Source organism: Octopus bimaculoides, chromosome 9, assembly GCF_046866305.1.
Source record: "Octopus bimaculoides isolate indiv1 chromosome 9, ASM4686630v1, whole genome shotgun sequence".
NCBI lineage: Eukaryota > Metazoa > Mollusca > Cephalopoda > Octopoda > Octopodidae > Octopus > Octopus bimaculoides.
Genome location: NC_142936.1, coordinates 2,995,156 through 3,015,155, shown reverse-complemented (window position 1 = coordinate 3,015,155; position 20,000 = coordinate 2,995,156). Strand labels below are relative to the sequence as shown.

At 36.2% G+C, this 20,000-nt stretch overlaps 1 protein-coding gene and 1 long non-coding RNA gene across 12 annotated transcripts in view; one reads left to right on the top strand and one right to left on the bottom strand.

Annotated features, from left to right (window-relative positions):
* LOC106869147 (5'-AMP-activated protein kinase subunit gamma-1) overlaps window positions 1–20,000 on the top strand; it is a 481,652-nt gene that overhangs the window by 222,706 nt on the left and 238,946 nt on the right. For 5 of the 11 annotated variants that reach the window (XM_089357011.1, XM_089357006.1, XM_089357010.1 and 2 more), the window contains exon 3: window positions 14,263–14,316. The exons of the other annotated variants lie outside the window; for them this stretch is intronic. In XM_089357011.1, coding sequence (XP_089213137.1) covers window positions 14,263–14,316 — 54 coding nt within the window. The remainder of the gene's footprint in view (window positions 1–14,262; window positions 14,317–20,000) is intronic. 11 annotated transcript variants of the gene reach the window in all.
* Window positions 7,630–20,000, bottom strand: part of LOC128248684 (uncharacterized) — a 34,575-nt gene continuing 22,204 nt past the window's right edge. Inside the window, exons 2-3 of the long non-coding RNA XR_008264840.2 lie at window positions 11,657–11,763; window positions 7,630–8,649 (exon numbers count right to left, since the gene is read on the bottom strand). This is a non-coding gene — a long non-coding RNA (uncharacterized LOC128248684). The remainder of the gene's footprint in view (window positions 8,650–11,656; window positions 11,764–20,000) is intronic.

The following is a 20,000-nucleotide window of genomic DNA, read 5'->3' as shown; positions in this document are numbered from 1 at the left end:
AAAGCGGTGCTCTAGCATGGCCGCGGCAGGTTTTTATAACACACACTGTGTCTCCATGCAATCCACAAGCTCTGGTCTGTTTGAAAACCAGGATACTGGTACGTGAGAAATTATGAGAACAAAAAACAAGAAGGTTGATGCAAAAAGTGGAAGGCTGGAAAGAAAGAAAATTAGAGTTATGTCCCCTTTGACTGTGGAGGCCATGATTAAATTAGCTGTTTTAGAATAAATTCAAGAGAGAGAGAGGTTCAAACACAACATAACCCAAAACAAACACAATAATAATAATAATAATATTGATGATAATAATAATAATGATTTCTTTATTAACCTCAAGGGTTTACATTAAGAAAAACATTATGGACAGTGCAGAACAAAATAAAGAATGTTTGTGAGTGTGTGTTGTGTGGGTTTTGTATGTAAACAAGAGTAAGAAAATTAAAAAAGAAACAAATCAACAGGGTGTAATCCTCAATAGGGAGGAGATATTCAAGGGCTGCTCAGTGAAAAACCCCCATAAAACCCATGGGGCAGGTGCCTTTTTCCTTTCCTTTTTTTTTCCAACTCCGGGTGTATGCTCAGAGCAGGCCCATTAACTCACATCATTTACAACAACAATAATGATAATAATAATAATAATGATGAAAGGCCAAGTCAACCCTGGTGGAATTTGAACCCAAAACATGAAGACGGACGAAATGCCAACTAGCATTTTTACCTGGCATTTTAACAGTTCTGCCAGTTTTCCACCTCAATAATAATAATAATAATAATAATGATAATAATGATAATCCTTTCTATTAGAGGCACAAGGCCTGAAATTTGGGTGGGGGAGGAGACTAACTAGTCAGTTAAATCGATCCCCAGTGTTTCACTGGTACTTAATTTATCGACCCCGAAAGGATGAAAGGCAAAGTTGACCTCGGCAGAATTTGAACTTAGAATGTAGCAACAGGCAAAATACCGCTAAGCATTTCGTCCAGCGTACTAACGAGTCTGCCAGCTCACCCCCTTAATAATAATAATGACGCCAACAATGCCGCCGCCGATGCCAATGACAATGCTGCCGCCGCCGCCACCGACCGGGAAAGTATTAGATAGCTGAAAAGAATGGATAGCATGGTACCATAGGTAGTAAGCCCACTCCGTATGCAAGACTCCAGGAGCTCCAACAAAACCTGTGATAAAGAGAAATAATATTAATAATAATAATAATGATGATAATAATGGTTTCAAACAAAAGATAATGTATGTTTCTGGAAAATTCACTTTATATATTTTTGCTGTGAGAAAATTTGCCTTAAGAAATTGCAAGAAATTTCAGCAAATTTTCCAATTTGCTGTAAGACAAATTTGTGAAATGGACATTGGTTAAGAATGTAACATCAGCTTTTTTGAAAATAGAAAAAGAAAAGAATAATAAAAAGCTTTATAAAAGCATTAGATAAGCAAGTCTTTATTCAACATCAATCATTAAAGAAAACGTTATGAGCTCATTTAAAACATATGAAAGTTGCCATTTTAAGAAAACAGCTAATCTTTTTAGATGTTTGCAATTTATTCATTTATTTATTTGTTATGGTGAATTTTTCCTACAGCGAAATTTCTTTCAGCGAATTTTCCTATGGCAAAAATATTTCCAGTGAAATTTCCTCTCACTGATAATGTAGGCCGAAAGACATTAGAAGAGATTGAAAATGCGAGAGTGGACTGCGTTTGATCATTGGGTTTGCTTGATCAAAGCTGAGACTAAACAACAACAAAATGACTGAATGTGTGGGAATATGATACTAAATATATACCATACCTTATCTCGACTCCATCTTATCAGCTTTTCAATATACAAAGCTCTGTATATTTCCCTGTGACCCACTTCTTCCAAATAACATAATGCTAATACAATTTTATTAATACTTTTATCTTTTGAAAAGAGATTATGCTTAACCCCGTGTTTTCTGCTCTACAGTACTTGAAAGCAACTAAGAGGAGTAGGATGGCTGGAGTAGTTTGGTGGTCGGGTGGGGGCAGGTAAAGAACTTTGGTTACGGCTGCCTGGAAGAGAAGAATGTGCTAGAAGAGAACAAAAACAACAACACCAAAGTTCAATGTGTAATTGCATGATTCCAGGTATAATCCCATTGTGTGACACCAAAGAAAATTGTGTTCTAAAATAGCTTTGAGGTCACCGAAGACTTGCAATTGAAATTTAGGGAAAAGAAACTGTGCTGAAGCTTATTTGATATATATGTGTAGATACATAGATGCATGCATGGCTGTGTGGTTAAGAAGTTTGGTTCTGACCATGTGATGTTGGGTTGAGTCCTAACGCAAGGCAACCTTGGGCAAGTATCTTCTACTATAGCCCTAGGCCAACCAAAACATTGTGAGTGGAGGAGGAGAAGTAGAGGGAGGGAGGAGTCTCGTTGCCAGCCTCCTCTGACCCCTGTGCTGGTGGCACGTAAAAAGCACCCACTACACTCTTGGAGTGGTTGGCGTTAGGAAGGGCATCCAGCTGTAGAAACCTTGCCAAATCAGACTGGAGCCTGGTGCAGCCTCCTGGCTTCCCAGACCCCAGTCGAACCGTCCAACCCATGCCAGCATGGAAAGCGGACGTTAAACGATGATGATGATGATGATATACATACACACACTTATGAAAATGTATGGAAAATAATCTTGTTACAAACATTTGTCTTTTTTTTTTTTTTCTCTCTCACTTTCATGCTATTCTTCATTATCCAAAAAGATGCTCAAAATTAGAGAGATTTGCCATCCTTAATTGAAAATAATAAGTTTTGTAACTCGAGTCTGCAATTACCAGACAAACGCTTCCATTCTTTCGCCAATTTCCAAGAGTTCTTCATCGGTTCCTCTGATCAGTTTCTTATTCTTTATGTCTTTTCCATTCAGAGTCTGATCTTCTTACGCAGAATCATAAGCATCAACATATCAACTCAAATATCAGCATCTCGTTATCAGTACGGACTTCATCCTCATGGTGTGTGTGTGTGTGTGTGTGTGTGTGTGTGCGCATGTACACACACACACACACACACACATTCATATGAATATATGCATGTATGGTTGTGTTGTGTGAATAGGTGCAGGCGTGGCTGTGTGGTAAGTAGCTTGCTTCCCAACCACATGGTTCCAGGTTCAGTCCCACTGCGTGGCACCTTGGGAAAGTGTCTTCTACTATAGCCTCAGACCGACCAAAGCCTTGTGAGTGGATTTGGTAGATGGAAACTGAAAGAAACCCATCATATGTGTATATGTGTGTGTGTCTTTGTGTCTGCATTTGTCCCGCTACCACCACTTGACAACCAGTGTTGGTATGTTTACATCCCCATAACTTAGCAGTTCAACAAAAGAAACAAATAAAATAAGTATCAGGGTTGAAGAACAATTTGTACCGGGGTCAATTCGATCGACTAAAAATTCTTCAAGGTGGTCCCAGCATGGCCACAGTCTGAGGAGTGAAACAAGTAAAAGATAAAAGATTAGATAGATTTGTGTGTGTATGTGTGTGAGCATTACTCCTCCTACTCCTACTCCTCCTCTTCCTCTCACATTTCCTGCCCATCACCCTACTTCTATTATGCTTTCCTTTACCCCCCTCCCCCCACCTTCAACTTCTGCCACCACCCTCTCTTCTTCCTGCTCTATCGATCATGTTACCCCCCCCATCCCCCCCCCCCAAGATGAACAGAGATAACATAGATTCATAAGGTCTCTGCGTACAGGGCAACTCCTCAACTGCTGATATTACATTAATACACACCCAGAAAACCCTTTATGAAGTGGTTGAAGATCAAGGTGGTAGGGTGGGGGACATCATAGGATCAAGAGGACCTCTAGCCTGCTCTGGGACAAAAAAAAAACCCAAAAAAAACTCTGCTTCAACATACGATGATGATGATGATGATGATAATGATGACAATGTTGTTGGTGGTGGTGGTGCTGAAACTCCCCGAAAACTACATTAAGGGTGCACATGTCAGTGGAGGACTCAACCACTTGCACGCTAATTTCATGAGCAGGTTGTTCCGTTGATCTGATCAACTGGAACCCTCGTCGTCATAACCGACAGAGTGCCACATTATATATATATATATATATATATATATATATATATATATATATAAGTATATATGTGTGTATGTATGTATGTATATGATTAAGACATCAAGAAGAAAGGCGAATTATACATCTTCAAAATTTATTTATTATGGTATTATTCTCATTAAATTGCAATCTGCCACATGTTTCTGCTCCATGAGTGTCCATGAGTGTCCTAATGTCCTTTGATGCGGTATTTATGTGCATTTAATTCAATTCAGCCACATTATATATTCATCCCTAGTAGACAACCAGTGTTGGTATATTCATCCCTAGTAGACATTCCTATACAGCTTTGTTCAAGATTTCACCCATGTGGGTGTATAAAACGAAGGTATTGATTTACCTGCCAAGTGAAGTATCACTTAATTGTTTACCTTAAACAATTCTCTGTGTTCCCTATCATTTGATGTGGTTAGCCAGATCTGGATTGTATGAAAGTGCTAATAAGGTTACTGCCTGGATTCCAATTCCTTATTCCTTTACGTTTTAGACACACACATTCATGCATACACACATACACACATACATACATACATACATACATACATACATACATACATCTGTGTATACATATACAAACATGCATATATACAGTAGATCCTATATACGTATATTTATCACCAGACTATATCAACTGCACTTGCTAGACTTATCCGCAGCCCACCAGCAGCAGCAACAACAACAAGAGTATTAAAATAAATGAGCTGTTGTTTGCTTATTATTGTTTCCTTACAGATAAAATCTAAAACACGAAGATGGGTAGACACAAAGGAAGAAAAGTTACTCATGGGAACTTTTAAAGCGCTCCCTCTCTCTCTCTCTCTCCCAAGCACTTTCTCTCTCTCTTTCTATCTTTTCTTTTCTTTCTCTTACTCTCTCTCTCTCCCTCTCCCAAGCACTTTCTCTCTTTCTCTTACTCTCTCTGTCTCTCTCATGATCTCTCTCTTCATTTCTGCATATAAATACAAATCCACGCACATGTCCTGAAAATGTTGTAACTGACACCAATCAGCTTCTCTACATCACGAAGGCACAAACTCAAACACGCAGCTACATTGTGTGAACTGACGACCTTGAAATGCTATACCCTCCCACACACACCCACACTCTCACGCACACTTAAACACAAATACAAACAGCACATCACACACGCACACAAAACAACATACAACTCACATACACACACCCTACTGTGTCATTTGTCAATAACAATGTTCTGATATGAAATCCAAGTCAAAAGTCAACTGGTGGGAAATTCTTGCATTTGGTATCAATAGAAAGGTAAACAAATCAACAGAGGTGAACCCACCACCGATTATCAGGCGCTGGTGGGGGACAAAGACAGACACAAACACACACGCACGCAAGTACAAATGTATACAACAGGTTTCTTTCAGTTTCTGTCAACCGGGGCTATAGTAGAAGACACTTGACCCCAGGCACCATGCAGTGTGAGACTAAACCAGTCCAGAACTGTGTGCTTGGAAGACTTCTAACAACACGGTCACACCTTCTCTTGTGAAAACTGCAAATAAATTTACTGCCATTCAATTAAGAAGAACACAACTTGCTCTGCAGAACAGGATGAAGAAAATTCAATTAATTTAGCTGGTCTTAATAAATTGATAATACACATCACATAGGATGAATTCTTTCAATTATATGGCAAGCTCTCTAGAAGTCGTTGACAGCCTTTGTAAACTAATTAGCCATGGAGGTGGGAGGGGTTGTTCCAGCAGCTGAGTAACGAGGCTAAGAACAAGATAGAAAAAGTTTGGGAAGCTATTATCTTTGCTGCTTAGAAAAGAGTTTCCTTCACAGATTAAAGGGAGATCCTTCGATTAATATTTCATTCTTGTTGTGTGCATGTGAGTGTGTGTATATATGTGTGTGTGTGTGTGTGTGTGTGTGTGTGTATATATACAATATATATATATATATATATATATATATAGGCGCAGGAGTGGCTGTGTGGTAAGTAGCTTGCTTGCTTACCAACCACATGGTTCCGGGTTCGTTCCCACTGCGTGGCCCCTCGGGCGAGTGTCTTCTACTATAGCTTTGGCTCGACCAAAGCCTTGTGAGTGGATTTGGTAGACAGAAACTGAAAGAAGCCCGTTGTATATATGTATGTGTGTGTACATGTTTGTGTGTCTGTGTTTGTCCCCCCAACATTGCTTGACAACCGATGCTGGTGTGTTTATGTCTCTGTCACTTAGCGGTTCAGCGAAAGGGACCGATAGAATAAGTACTAGGCTTACTAAGAATAAGTCCTGGGGCCGATTTGCTCTACTAAAGGCAGTGCTCCAGCATGGCCACAGTCAAATGACTGAAACAAGTAAAAGAGTAAAGAGTATATATATATATATATATATATATATATATAAAGAGAGAGAGAGAGAGAGAGAGAGTAAGAGAGAGAGAGAAAGAGAGAGCATACAGCAAACCATAGCTAGATGTAGGAACCTAAGACATGCCTAGGCATTCCAGGAAGGAAAGCAGGAAATATTTCCATGAACAAAACAATCAAAATGGAGGAACTGTTTGTGAATTATTGTTGCATTAATCAGAGTTAATCAGAGAGAAATCAAAGTCCAAGAGACGAGATGTCACCTTATTCTCTCAAAGACAGCCACATATTTCATCTTCTGCCTCTCTCGTAGGTCACATTTCCATCCACTGACCACTTCTCTTCTCATTCAGATGTGGTCCGATCAATAACTATCCGGACTGTTGCCATAGTAACAAAGCTAAAGCGTGCAGAGTGAAGCCGCTTGGCACAGATTGACCTCTGCTGGCCATGGGCACTAAGTTTTAACGTTCTAGCTCACTTCTGCTGTTTACCACACAGCCATGCCAGGATCTATATTCACCTTTCATCCTTATGAAATTGATAAAAAGTATAAAACCATTCTCTACTACAGTAATCCCTCGACTATTGCAGGTGGACCAGCGTCCTCTATTATAACCCTGGGCTGGCCAAAGCCTTACAAGTGGATTTTTGTAGATGAAAACTGAAAGACCATTGTATATGTGTATGTGTGTGTGTGTGTGTGTGTGTGTGTGTGTTTGTAGCATTTCTCCACTTATTAAAATTAGGTAAAACAAAGCAGAAAAAAAATAAAGAAATTAAAAACAACTTCTCTCAGCCACTAAATTTTGGTTTCCATCCGGGTTTTTTCTCGTGGATCAAAGAACATCAAAAGTTTCAGAGAGAAAAGAAACCAAATATTCAGCTTTGGATGTAATTAAGTTAATTAGGAATCAACAAATATCATATGTCATTTGATTATGTACGTTTATCAATTACTGATAATGGCCAAAGAGATATGCACTCGTAAACAGATATGTTCTACAGTTGTGCATAAAATGGCCAAATAGATATGCACACACACACACACAAACATGCACGTGTGTGTGTGTGTGTGTGAGTGCATAGACACTAAAAAAAAAATCTTTGTGGTTACTAATGTGATCTTATGTACAGCAAAATTAACATCCTCTTAATTTATTTTACTAACTAGTCAGAAGTGCTTAAGCTGTCCAGGTCCTCCTCACACGCTGCTAACACTGATACAGTTGATAATCATTTTGTGTTGGTAAACATCTGCACACAAGGGTCGGGAGTGAGGCGAGCATCCGAGAGAACATCCGAGAGGGCAGTATTTGTGTGAAGGAACAAAACTATGTGTGACTGTTCGATTAAGAAGTTCACTTTATATGCTTACGGTTCCACATCTCAGACTGTCGTGCCTTTTCCAAGAGTCTCCTATCTTAGCTTTAAATTGACAAAGGCTAAAATTTAGATGGAACCTGTGCCGAAGCAATTCGATATATATATTAATGCATATAAGTGAGCATGTTTTCTGCCTCGGGCCCCAGGACTCATCAGGTCGGTTATTCAGTTTCCACGGAGTATAAGTGACTGGAATCACAGCAGTCCACCTGAATGGGACGCTGGTCAGTCACATTTACGGCCAAGTGGACTGGAACAACGTAAAATGAAATGTTTCGCTTAAGAACACAACGGACCACTCGGTCCAGAAGTCGATCTTGTGATCGTGAGTGCAACTCCCTAACCAATGAGCCGTACGCCTTCGCTGCAGATGTAGGCAAGCGAAAGTCAGCCAGATGTGGATAAATTGCATGTATCTGTATGTATAGCATTCATAATGTATACAGGCGAAAGATATAAACATCGTTAAAAAAAAAAATTAAACTTTGCTTTAGAACAAAAATACTTTTTGGTGTTTGTTCTGCTTTAGGTGCGAAGATGGTTCGTCGCATCACCATAAATAGGGTGAACCAGTGATTGCTCCATTGGGAAACTGTAACCAACGATTAGTTCTGACTTTCGTCAACATGTGTGAAGTTTCGTTTTATACGAACTAGGAACATCCAATATTACAACAGACTGTCTGGAGGTGCATCCGTTTGTTTATGTCTCGACGTCTGGGGGTCGAATTCCATCTCCCTGTAGTTGTTTCATTGCTTATTTTCTCTCTGGCAAGTCAACAGCTTCACATTCTGTAACAAAAAGAATGGTTTATTACATTGTGGAAGCTATTAGCTTAAACAATAGATAGAAGCTCCATTTTTAGCTGATAGTTTCTCGTCAGGCCTTAAGCATTTGTGTGTGTGTGTGTGTGTTTTCTCACATGTATCACAAAACCACCACTCTTCCACCAGTCAAAGTAAGACAAATACGAATGCCAAAAATGGCGACAGCAACAGATAAAGTAGTTATTGTTCCCAAGGCCAGGAGAAAATTAACCAGACTCGATGAGTAGGTTTCGTAGATTTGCGGAGATTCTGACGAGAATGGGAAAGAGAAAACGAGTGGAAAGCAGACTTAAAATAACAGAACATAAAGGGAAATAAGTCAAAGCGAATTACACAATCGTTTAGGTTAGAATAGAGTTATGCCGCTTGTAGTTTCTGAAAATTACATTTATAAGTGGGACACAAATTGTTAATGAATTTCGTGTTTAATCACTAATTGGCCCTAATTAAGTAGATTTATGATTAAAACATTCTAGTCGTGACTATTTTAGTCGCTTTCTTATAAACATATTATACTCCAAATTATCCAATGTATTCTGATATATACTGAAATTGTCTAAAAAGTTGGTAAGCTGTGAGTTGGGGAAGATAAATTTGATTGCTATTTCTAGCAGGTCGAGTATTTTTCACTTGAATAGAATATTATCTCATTTGGTTGGGACAACTCATACATCTCAGTCTCCATGATGTCTTCATATTTTACAGGTTAAAGAAGACAACTTTTATCCTTAGAGTTCCGCTTGTATTTAAGGGGCCTCGACGGAATAAATAACATTATTGAAAGGGATCGGGCTCGAACTCGTGACGCGAAAATGCGAAAAGAAAAAAATATGGTAGGGGAAGATAAGAATATTCCAAAGCCATGGAATCTGAGTGAGATTGGATGTAATCGATTTAATCGACTCTATATATTATTGGTAGTTTTGAGGGTTTTTTTTTTTTTTTCTTTAATCTTTTTTCGATAATAGGAGATAAAATTAAAACTTAACTCCTGCAGGAAACGGGATGTAACTAAATACCACAAAATGTTCTGCCTTTGGACCAAAGCCAATCCTTAGAGTCTTAGAGCTTCTGTATCCATCTTAGAATCTTTGTTCTTACCACCATCGAAACTTTTTACTTGATATTTACCTGCTGTTAACTATAGCTTTAAGTTCGACTATTAAAAACGAATTCTTTCGCGTTCTCTCGAAGTCTCTAAATCCTTATGGTGTAAACTACAACGCATTTTGTCTCGTACTTTTCAATTCCCCGTCTCATCTCTTTAATAATGAGTTCCAATTTAATTAAAAACCAATCATTTGTATTGCGGGGGTTGGTGTGACTGTATTAGGTACAATTACCTCGGTATTTCACTAATACGATTTGAGGATATTTGGCTGTCATTTCTTGCAGATCGAAATACCCATTGAGACTTCATTGTCACATATTATTAGTCTATAAGTGACGTAGATAAATGGTAAAACGGCAGAACTAACACCGACTACTGTTGTTCATTTGGGTCTGGATATATGTGTCCAGAATTTATGATTAAGTGGAGAACTGGGCTTTGTTTTTCGTTTTTTAACAACATATTTTTACTGGAAGAAAAGAAAGTAAAAATGATTAAAAGTATAAACGATTAAATTATCGAGAGAGGAGGAAAACATAACTACCTCACAAAGGAAACAAAGAAAAAGAGAAAAAAAAAAGGGGGGGTGGGGATTAAGCAGCAGAAGATGGGGTGGGAAGGAGTAGTGGGTTGTACACCCCAGAACAAAGGGTGTTTCTAGCTGTGCCTCGTGAACGGAATTGCAAAGGTGTGGCTGTGAAGAATGGCCAGCAATATCCACCTCTTCTCGAAAGGCTCATGCTTCAGCCGGGCCGCAGTTGGCCCGATTTTGCGGAAGAAATCGGCAGTGCTTAGATTGTTGCAGCTAAAATAAACATTTACTTGTTTTAATATGCTTCGGAATGAGATACTACTGTAAATTGTTTTAAGAAGAAGGGGTATCGTTAATTACTGAGAGAGTGGTTAAAAGCGTTGTTTCTCAGATGTGAAGGCGGGTTGCCGCGTTAGCATCGAGGCTGCCAAATTACTGTGCAGCACCATAGCGGGGAAAGAATATGGCTACAAATTCTATTCCTTCTCCTCGTAAATTAAGAGTTGTGGAGAAAAATGTTTCGTGAGATGGAGCTGGTACTTTTCAGTTTAAAAACCAGTCTGGCATACATTAGTAAGAAAAAAAGGGGGGGTGTGAAAATTGTAAATTTTCAAATATATCAAAGGGAATTAACTCATATTTTGACAATCTTTTGTAGAGTTATGTCCCTTGAAAACATTTTAAATCATGCCAATACTATAATTAAAATATTATTTGCCTGTTTATTGTATTCGTATTATTTTGCGTAATTTTGCATAAATTGGAGACAAGGTGGGGATTATAAATTTTTCTGAATCAACGATGGAAAAGAATTTATTGATTTAACTCAGTTCTTTGGACCTGCTTTTGCTTGCTGATTGGTTTCATACCAGAGCTTGAACACCGACTCCAGCAATCACATCGGTGGCGTGGAGAGGGGGGGCTGGTGTGCATGGGCGACTGCTGGTCTTTCACAAAAACAACCCTAGGTTGTGTGTTCGCTTACGTGCACCCAGGGTCATTCGTGACTGACGGAGTCAAGTTTTTTCAGTTTACACACACACACACACACACATATATATATATATATATGTGTGTGTGTGTGTGTGTATGTATATATATATGTATATATATATAGTGCTTCATAAGGTAGTAGTAGTAGTAGGCGGAGTGGGGTTGCTGGCAACAGGTGTGGTGAGTGGCGTTGGTGGTTAATGATGATTGGTGTAGTGATTACCATTCGAATGTTGAAGTTTGGGGTCCCATCAGTGAGGTGGGGGGTACTTTAGAGACGAGGGGTCGAAATCACAAACAAAATAGAGAGAGATCGTAACAGAAGTACTGCTGACCTTGACATTAGTAATGGTGGCGGCGGTGCTGCTGCTGCTGCTGCTACTGCCGCTGCTGCTGCTACTGCCGCTGCTGTGGCAGATGGAAATTATTCAATGCTGGTAACCTTTAAAAAGAAAAGGTTAACATATCATATAAGCAGCATTGCATCATGTAACTTCACAATAAAAGTCTATTTAAAGAAATTTGACCCCGTGGTTACAGAGTTGATTGTAATACAGGAGCACATGTTGATGTAGGTATGTGCTGTGTATGTATGTGTGCATGTGTTTATATAAACATGTATATATATGCATGTGTGTATACATGTGTGTATGTTTTTTTTGTATGTCTGTGTGTGTGCATTATGTATGTACATAGTGTCAGTGTTTGTGTGGGAATGTGTGTGGTTAATGTGTATGTGTATGTATTATGTGTGTATACAGTGTCAATGTTTGTGTGGGGGTGGTTAATGTGCATGTGTGTGTGTATGCATGTATGTTAAGATTTGATTTCACTTTGACACAGCAATACTAACGATCTGATTTTAGAACTCATTATAGAAATGTCTCACAATAAAGCATTAGACAAGGATGGAGAATAATATGAAATTAAAGAATTTACTAAAGACCAGGAGTTGCGTAATCATCTTAAGTGTTTCCCATGCTTGCATTGGTCTCAGATTAGATTTCAGTGGAGCAGAGTTCTATAACCAGGCACCTGATGCCAATCCTCACCTGCTTCCAAGCATGATAATAATCCCTCAGTCTACGAAACAATAACAGGTTCAGTCAAGGCTTTGTGGAGAATGGGATGTAAACAACACCTGAATGAGTCTTTTGTTTACAAAGGTCACATGACATGTCTCGATACACCAAGAAGCCTGGACTGTAAGGGCAAAGGATATAGCAAGGCCGTTGTTTACACTCAGTGAACACGCATGAAGACTAGAATATGAACGCATTCACATAAATACATTCACACACACACACACACACACACACACACACACACACACACACACACATATTACATTCATTTCCATTTTAACATCAATTTCTTATGCCTGGGTTGGAATGGTCAAGAAGGGCTTGAGATCAATAGAAAAGATAATGGCAATCAAGCAGTGGCGGACTGGACAGGTTGCCCGCTTGCCCGATGGCAAATGGGCCCCTGCGCCATTAGAATCCATACATAGGGCCCATGTTAATATCGAAGGGACCCATCCCTTCAAGTTTGAGAATTTTTTTATTCACTCCTGGGAGAATGCGTTAATTATTTCAGTTTGGCTGTGTTTGTAGACAATTAAAAAAAATACTTTTAACAAAAAAGAAAAAAAATTAAATGATAGCATCGTAGTTGTGGCTGGTCCCCCTTAGTCTCCTGGCAACCAGTATTTTTAGACCCAGTCCGCCACTGCAATCAAGTGTCAGGGTGAACCTTTAAGGTACAAATGAGTAAAGCAGAGGGATCGGGTGTGAGGTGGGAATAAGGTACATAAATATACAAACCTCAGACCCAATTTAGCCAGTGACTGATATAAGAATATTTGGAAATTCCAATAGTTATATACAAAGGTGATTGTATGTAAATGTGCACACATATGCAGTCTCGGCCCCACCCCTAGGCAGCTGAAATTCCATGTAGCGCACATCTCTTCAAGGTACAAACCATAGACTTATATAACTTTCAGGTTCCATATATCTTTGTTTTTTTTTGTTTTTTTTCATATGTATGTGAATTTTAATAAAACTCAGTTTCAACCCATTTTGGTTGAAATTAGTTGGACACAACAGTTCTGAGGAAACCAATATTACCAAACCAACTGAAGAACTTTGTTGGCATCTTTTTAAAGCAATTTATATTTATTGAATTCATGTGATTACATTTATGTTTTTGAGAATTGCTAAATACAGGCAAGGTGGGGTACTGCAGTGAGGTTACATAACACATGAGTGTGTGTGCATGTATGTATATATTCACATTCATTGGCAATAAAAGGGAAAATTACATATACATACATTCACTAAAAGTGTATATGCCAATACAATATGCACTCATCCTTATATCTTTCTCTGTGTATATGTGTGTGTTTGTGTGTAATCATAAAATAAGGTGGTATAAGAGGTGAATACACATATGTATTTTCCATATGATTTTCTTATGATTATAGCTGTTCCATAATTTTTCAATATCCTATTATTAATTTCCCCATTCTAAATTAATGTATATATATACATTTTACATCAATATGAATAGTTAGCATTATGTAATAATTGTATATTACCTTCTAGAGGTGTATAATATGAAAAACAAACTCCTCAGATCATATATATCAAAACATCATGTACGCATTCAGAATTTATGTTTTCTTTTTCCTTCATTAAAAGAATATTAAATTATGTTTTTTTTTATCCCAATGCTATGAAGCATTACAAATGTATAAAAGTATTCACATGTGATGTTGTGGTCTGAAATCATTGCCTGCTCAATTGATATTTCTTTAAATGAATGATACTTTTATTTTGCTTTTTTTCTTGTGATTTATTTTCTAACACATTTCTTTTCTTTCTCTCTCTTTTTTTCACTTTTTTTTTATTTCTTATCTAAAAAAAAAAAATTAAAGGATGGAGTTGCAAGATTTATACGCATCTCTTCACCTAAGAGATTCCGCTCTCAGGTAACAGGGAAAAAAGTGTTTATTTTTATTTCATATATATATATATAAAAATAAATATATATATGTATTTATATGTGTGTGTATATATATATATATATATATATATATATATATATATATATATATATATATATATATATATATACATATGTATGTGTATATATTTATATATGTATATATTTATGTATGTATATGTATGTACATGCGTGTGTCTGTGTGTATGTTTATGTATGCACACACAAGTATTTCTGCATCCAATGTTCCTTCCTGTTTGATCTCAACAGCCTCTTTGTAAGAGGTTTTGCAGTGCATTGGAGCTTGTCCTCAGTTTTCATTGGATTCTAAGTAGAAGTGAGACACTAATACACTGGGAAAAGATGCCTAACCCATGCTTCAACCTCAGGTTCTGCAAATCAAGGGAAATTAGACACATCTAACATTGAACTGAATATGTCATTTTCCTCCTGCTAATTAATAACTAACTATATAGTAATATGTATATATATATATATATACTCTCAACAGGGACGTACCGTCTGGGTAGGCAAGGTAGGCAGTGCCTACCTTTGATAAAATAGATCGATAGTAACATTTTCCTCTCATGGCAAAATATGCACTTAATTCAATAAAATTGTGAAGGTTAGTCTGTTTACTATGCATCAACTGCAAAATACTTTATTTTTTTTTTTGTAGATTAAGCAGGCATAATTCACCCCTGACTTCACCTCTGTACATACACACACACGCTCACACGCACACACACACACACACACACACACACACACACACACACACACACACACACACACACACACACACACATACACATACACCAATGTATTGGTGGAAGGAATCTGGTACATAAATATGGATAAAGATGACCATTCAGGTGGAATGCTTCCAATGAAAGGTCTGTGACAATCAGGATTAACCTGGCATTAGGCAACAACAGGAATCTTGGGCTTTCTACCCATGAGCAATATTATTATTTCCAAAACAAAAGAAGTCGGCAGTAAAGGAAATGGTAAAACGGCAGATGAATCAGTTCTGTCCTGACTCAGTGAGCAAGTCCAAATCTCGAATTCTGTCTTCTCTCCAGAGTTGATAAATGAGAACCAGGCTTGAAGTAATTATTGATTTTAATCAATAATAGCTTTGCCTTACACATTTGTGACCTCCTGTCAAATCCATACAAAATAATTTTATGGTAATCCTCATTTTCTGCTTATGGTGGTGAATTGTACTTCCTCATGGTACCTAAAGGTTACAATAGACTAGCATACCATCCAGGGGAAAACTTGTCTCTCATCCACTTAACATCAACTGAAATCAAAGATAACCCTGATCCAATGCACTGAAAAGGACCATGAAGGAAAGAAGGTGGATATATATACATATATACATACATATATACATACATATATATATATATATATATATATATATATATATATATATATATATATATATATATATATATATATATATATATATATATACATATATACATATATATATTTAATACATACATATATATATATATATATATATATATATATATATATATATGTATGTGTATGTATGTATGTGTATATGTATATATGTATGTATATATATATACACACATGTATGTGTGTATGATGCATAAATACATGTGTGCACAGAAACTGTTGCTTGTTGCAACATGAGTGTGCATAAAGAACTAAATGTAGAACTGCTATCAATGTTGTTGCCTCCATAGATCCTGCATATTGCACTTGCTCGCACTTGGTACAGTCTCCCAGTTTCCTGTAGATGGCAATGTTTGGTCTGCTGCTGCTGCTGCTGCTTTCTTCGTGCTCTATTGTTTACCCATCCATTACTGACATATATGCATGACTGGCTGTCTGATGGTGTTATTCCCCCTTTAAAATACAATGGGGAAACTAAAAGTAATGATGCATGTCTCAAGCATGTGATTTTCTTTTTTATTTCCTGATAAAAATAATTGTGACAGATTCAGTTACAGTGATGGATGAAATGCCTCATGGTGTTTCGTCTCGTTCATTTATGTTCTGAGTTTATATCTTACCAAGGTGGACTTTGCCTTTCATCCTTTCATGCCTTTAGGTCTAGTACTGGAGTTGATTTCATCAACAACCCTCTCTCTCTGAAATGTATTGCTTTGTTCCAATGTAAAAAAATTATTATAATTGTCATTTCTATTATTGTTGGTGATGGTGATGTTGTTGTTGTTATCATTGTCATTGTTGTTGTTGTTGTTCGTAGTGAACAACAACGTCCCAGATATTTTCTCTGGGGTTTCCTCATAAAAAACATTTTTCTTTTGATCCTTTTTACCACTAAAGGGTGTCAGAATATTTCAATGTCCACTGCTATTATTTGATGTCGAGGAAAGTTTGTCATTAGACACTTTTAAACTATCTAAGCATTTTGATAAATGGCCATTTTCAATGTATCACTCATATTTCAAGACAAGATGACCACCTCAGAACATATTTCTGCATTGCAAGAGTGATATGTATATATATATATATATATATATATATATATATCACTCACACTCTCTTACTATAACCCATCTTTGTTGGTATCTATCAATCAATTGACGTGACAATGGCAGTAATGTAGACATACATACACTCAAATCATTTCCAAATAATTTGAAAAACAACATCAAACACAGACAAAATTTCAAACTTAGATACTTATATTTGTACAATACAAGAGACAGGAGTATAGCATTGGAAGTATTAATACATCAATTTGAATACAAACAAGAAGAACAGTATGAACAGCATTGATATCATCAACAGCAACATTCCTTTATTTGTGTTTATGGGACAAAAGGAGGAACAAGATTTGAGCCAATGACAGGGATGAAATGCATGACAAAAGATAGTACCTCCTTGCCTGGAGAAGAACCTCTCCACCTATGCAAACAGAAAAATGCTGGAGATTGGGATATATCTACATTAGAACCTCTCCAAACAATTATATTTAAATCAAGTTTATACAAACCTCCCTTTTTCTCAGCTATCACTCAACCCGTTTCTCCTATGAATGAGCCTCCCTGTTATACACCTCAGGTTTAAAAAGTAGTGATGCATATAACCACATACATACACACACACATTTTCATGCATATTTAATGTACATAACTGCATACATATGCACACACATATACATGTATGCATACATTCTCATACACAGGCATTTACATGTATATATTCACACACAAACACACACTCTCATACACATACATTCACATGCATATAACTACACACACACACGCGCGTGTACACAAACACACACCTGCACATAACATTAAACAGCCTTTCTTCTTCTTGTTATTATTATTCCTACTACATCTGATGAGCTTATTACTGTTGTAGTTGTAGTTGTTGTTGTTGTTGTTGTCATTCAGGCTCCATATGTACCCCTCATCGAACCCTTATGAACTCCGCATTGAACCCTTCCTCTCCTAGTATCCAGAGGCAGCTTTTATCGATCTCCTGCTTTTAAATGTTGTTCTTGGTGTTGTTGTTGATTACGTGTTTATTATCATATTTGATATTATCTTCTTATCTTCATTACTGAGTTGATAACTTATCTCTTTAAGTCCATTTCGTATTAACTAAATGGAATAACAGCAATTGTCTTAATTAACTGATTAATTAACTAATTTTGATAAATTAACTGATATGTATATATGTACACATATGTATAATGCATATACATTCTTTATATATATATATATATATATATATATCTGCTGTCAATAATATTCTTGTTAAGAATGATAAATTTGTACACTACAAAAGTATGGAGTCACCCATCATATCAATGTAAAATTATTTTAATTATAACTGAATGTAAAAGCAAACATATATATATGTATATATATATATATATATATATATATATATATATATATATATATATATATATATATATATATATATATAAACAAGGGTAGAAAATAGTACTAGCATTGCTAGAAACAAGAGTAAAAAAAATGTCTCAATTAGCCACAAAAATTACTCATCTTTTTGTGAGTAATTGAGTCATTTTTTTGACTCTTGTTTCTAGCAATGCTGGTAATATTTTCTACCTTTGTTCATAAATTTGCCTGTTAGTTTTAATTCCTAATGGGTCACCCACGTTATATATATATGCACATATGAATATATACATGCAGAGAACATTTTTCTCTTCAACTTTCAAACACGGAATGCCAATACTGATCCCCCGATAATTCTTTTCATTTAAATATTCATTGTGTATTATATTTCTTGTAATAATTTTGATGTAACTCAAAGACAGATTCTCCTACAGAACCTTGTCTATAAAGCTCATTCCCGTCATTCATAAAGCTCGTTCACAAATCTCTTTCTCCCAGTTCTACTTTATTTATTCATTTATTCATTCATTCATTTATTTATTTATTTATTTGCAATTTGTAATGCAGTCTAACGCAATGCAAAAATGTATGCCCCGCAACAGCAATGCATACCCTTTTCATTGGATTTCAGGCCTTGATTTTATATTACATGAAACATTGCTTGTTATGGGGCCTCGCTTACATTTGCCTGTTGCTTTTGGTTCCACACAAACACACACACATATATATATATGTGATGTGATGTATATATGTATGAATATATGTGTGTGTTTGTACATGTATGTATGTATATATATATATATATATATACCTTATTTGCTTATGGATAAGTTGCACACATGTATAAGTCACATCCCAGTTATTTCCGTTCAAATCAAACATAAAATAGTGCAATGTCCACACACAAGTAAATATGGTATGTGTATACAAATATATATACGTGCATTTTGTTTATTTTATTGAAATACTTACATTGCAGCTGATATGTAATGTAATATATTATTCATTTTATGTTACGCTTTGTTATGCAATGCAAAATCAATTTTGTTTATTATTATGATCTTATATTGAACTTAGAAAATCTATTATACATAACAAATTCAACTGGATTTGTTCTAGTTGCATAAATCACTGAAATATTGACCCTTTTCTTAAGATATCCCCATTGAAATACACTGCCTTTGTTTCGTTTATTTTTTTAAATAATTAAAAAATTTACCAAAATTTTATCATTATTTTGGACATAAATCAAAATATACATGCATGAATACACACGAAGGCGGTGAGCTGGCAGAAACGTTAGCATGCTGGGCAAAATGCTTAGCGGTATTTTGTCTGTCTTTACGTTCTGAGTTCAAATTCCGCCGGAGTCGACTTTGCCTTTCATCCTTTCGAGGTCGATAAATTAAGTACCAGTTGCGTACTGGGATCAATCTAATCGACTGTGCCTAGAGTAGAAAAGAATACATATGCACATACATTTATACCAATAATCATAGGTACGCTTAATTACGTGAGTAGATGTCTAAATGACAATCTGGAAAAGCTGGGATTTTCAAACTTAGAATAGGACAACATTAGATAATGTTTTATAAAGTAAATTCCATAAGTTTTAAATATTTCTCAATACAAGTTTAATATCACATACTAATATATTGAAATGCCACAGATATGTTTAAATATCATACTATATGTTGAAATACTATAGAGCGCATGTTTGAAAACAACATACTGCATGAATAAATATCATATATTACATGTTTAAATATTATATATTTCT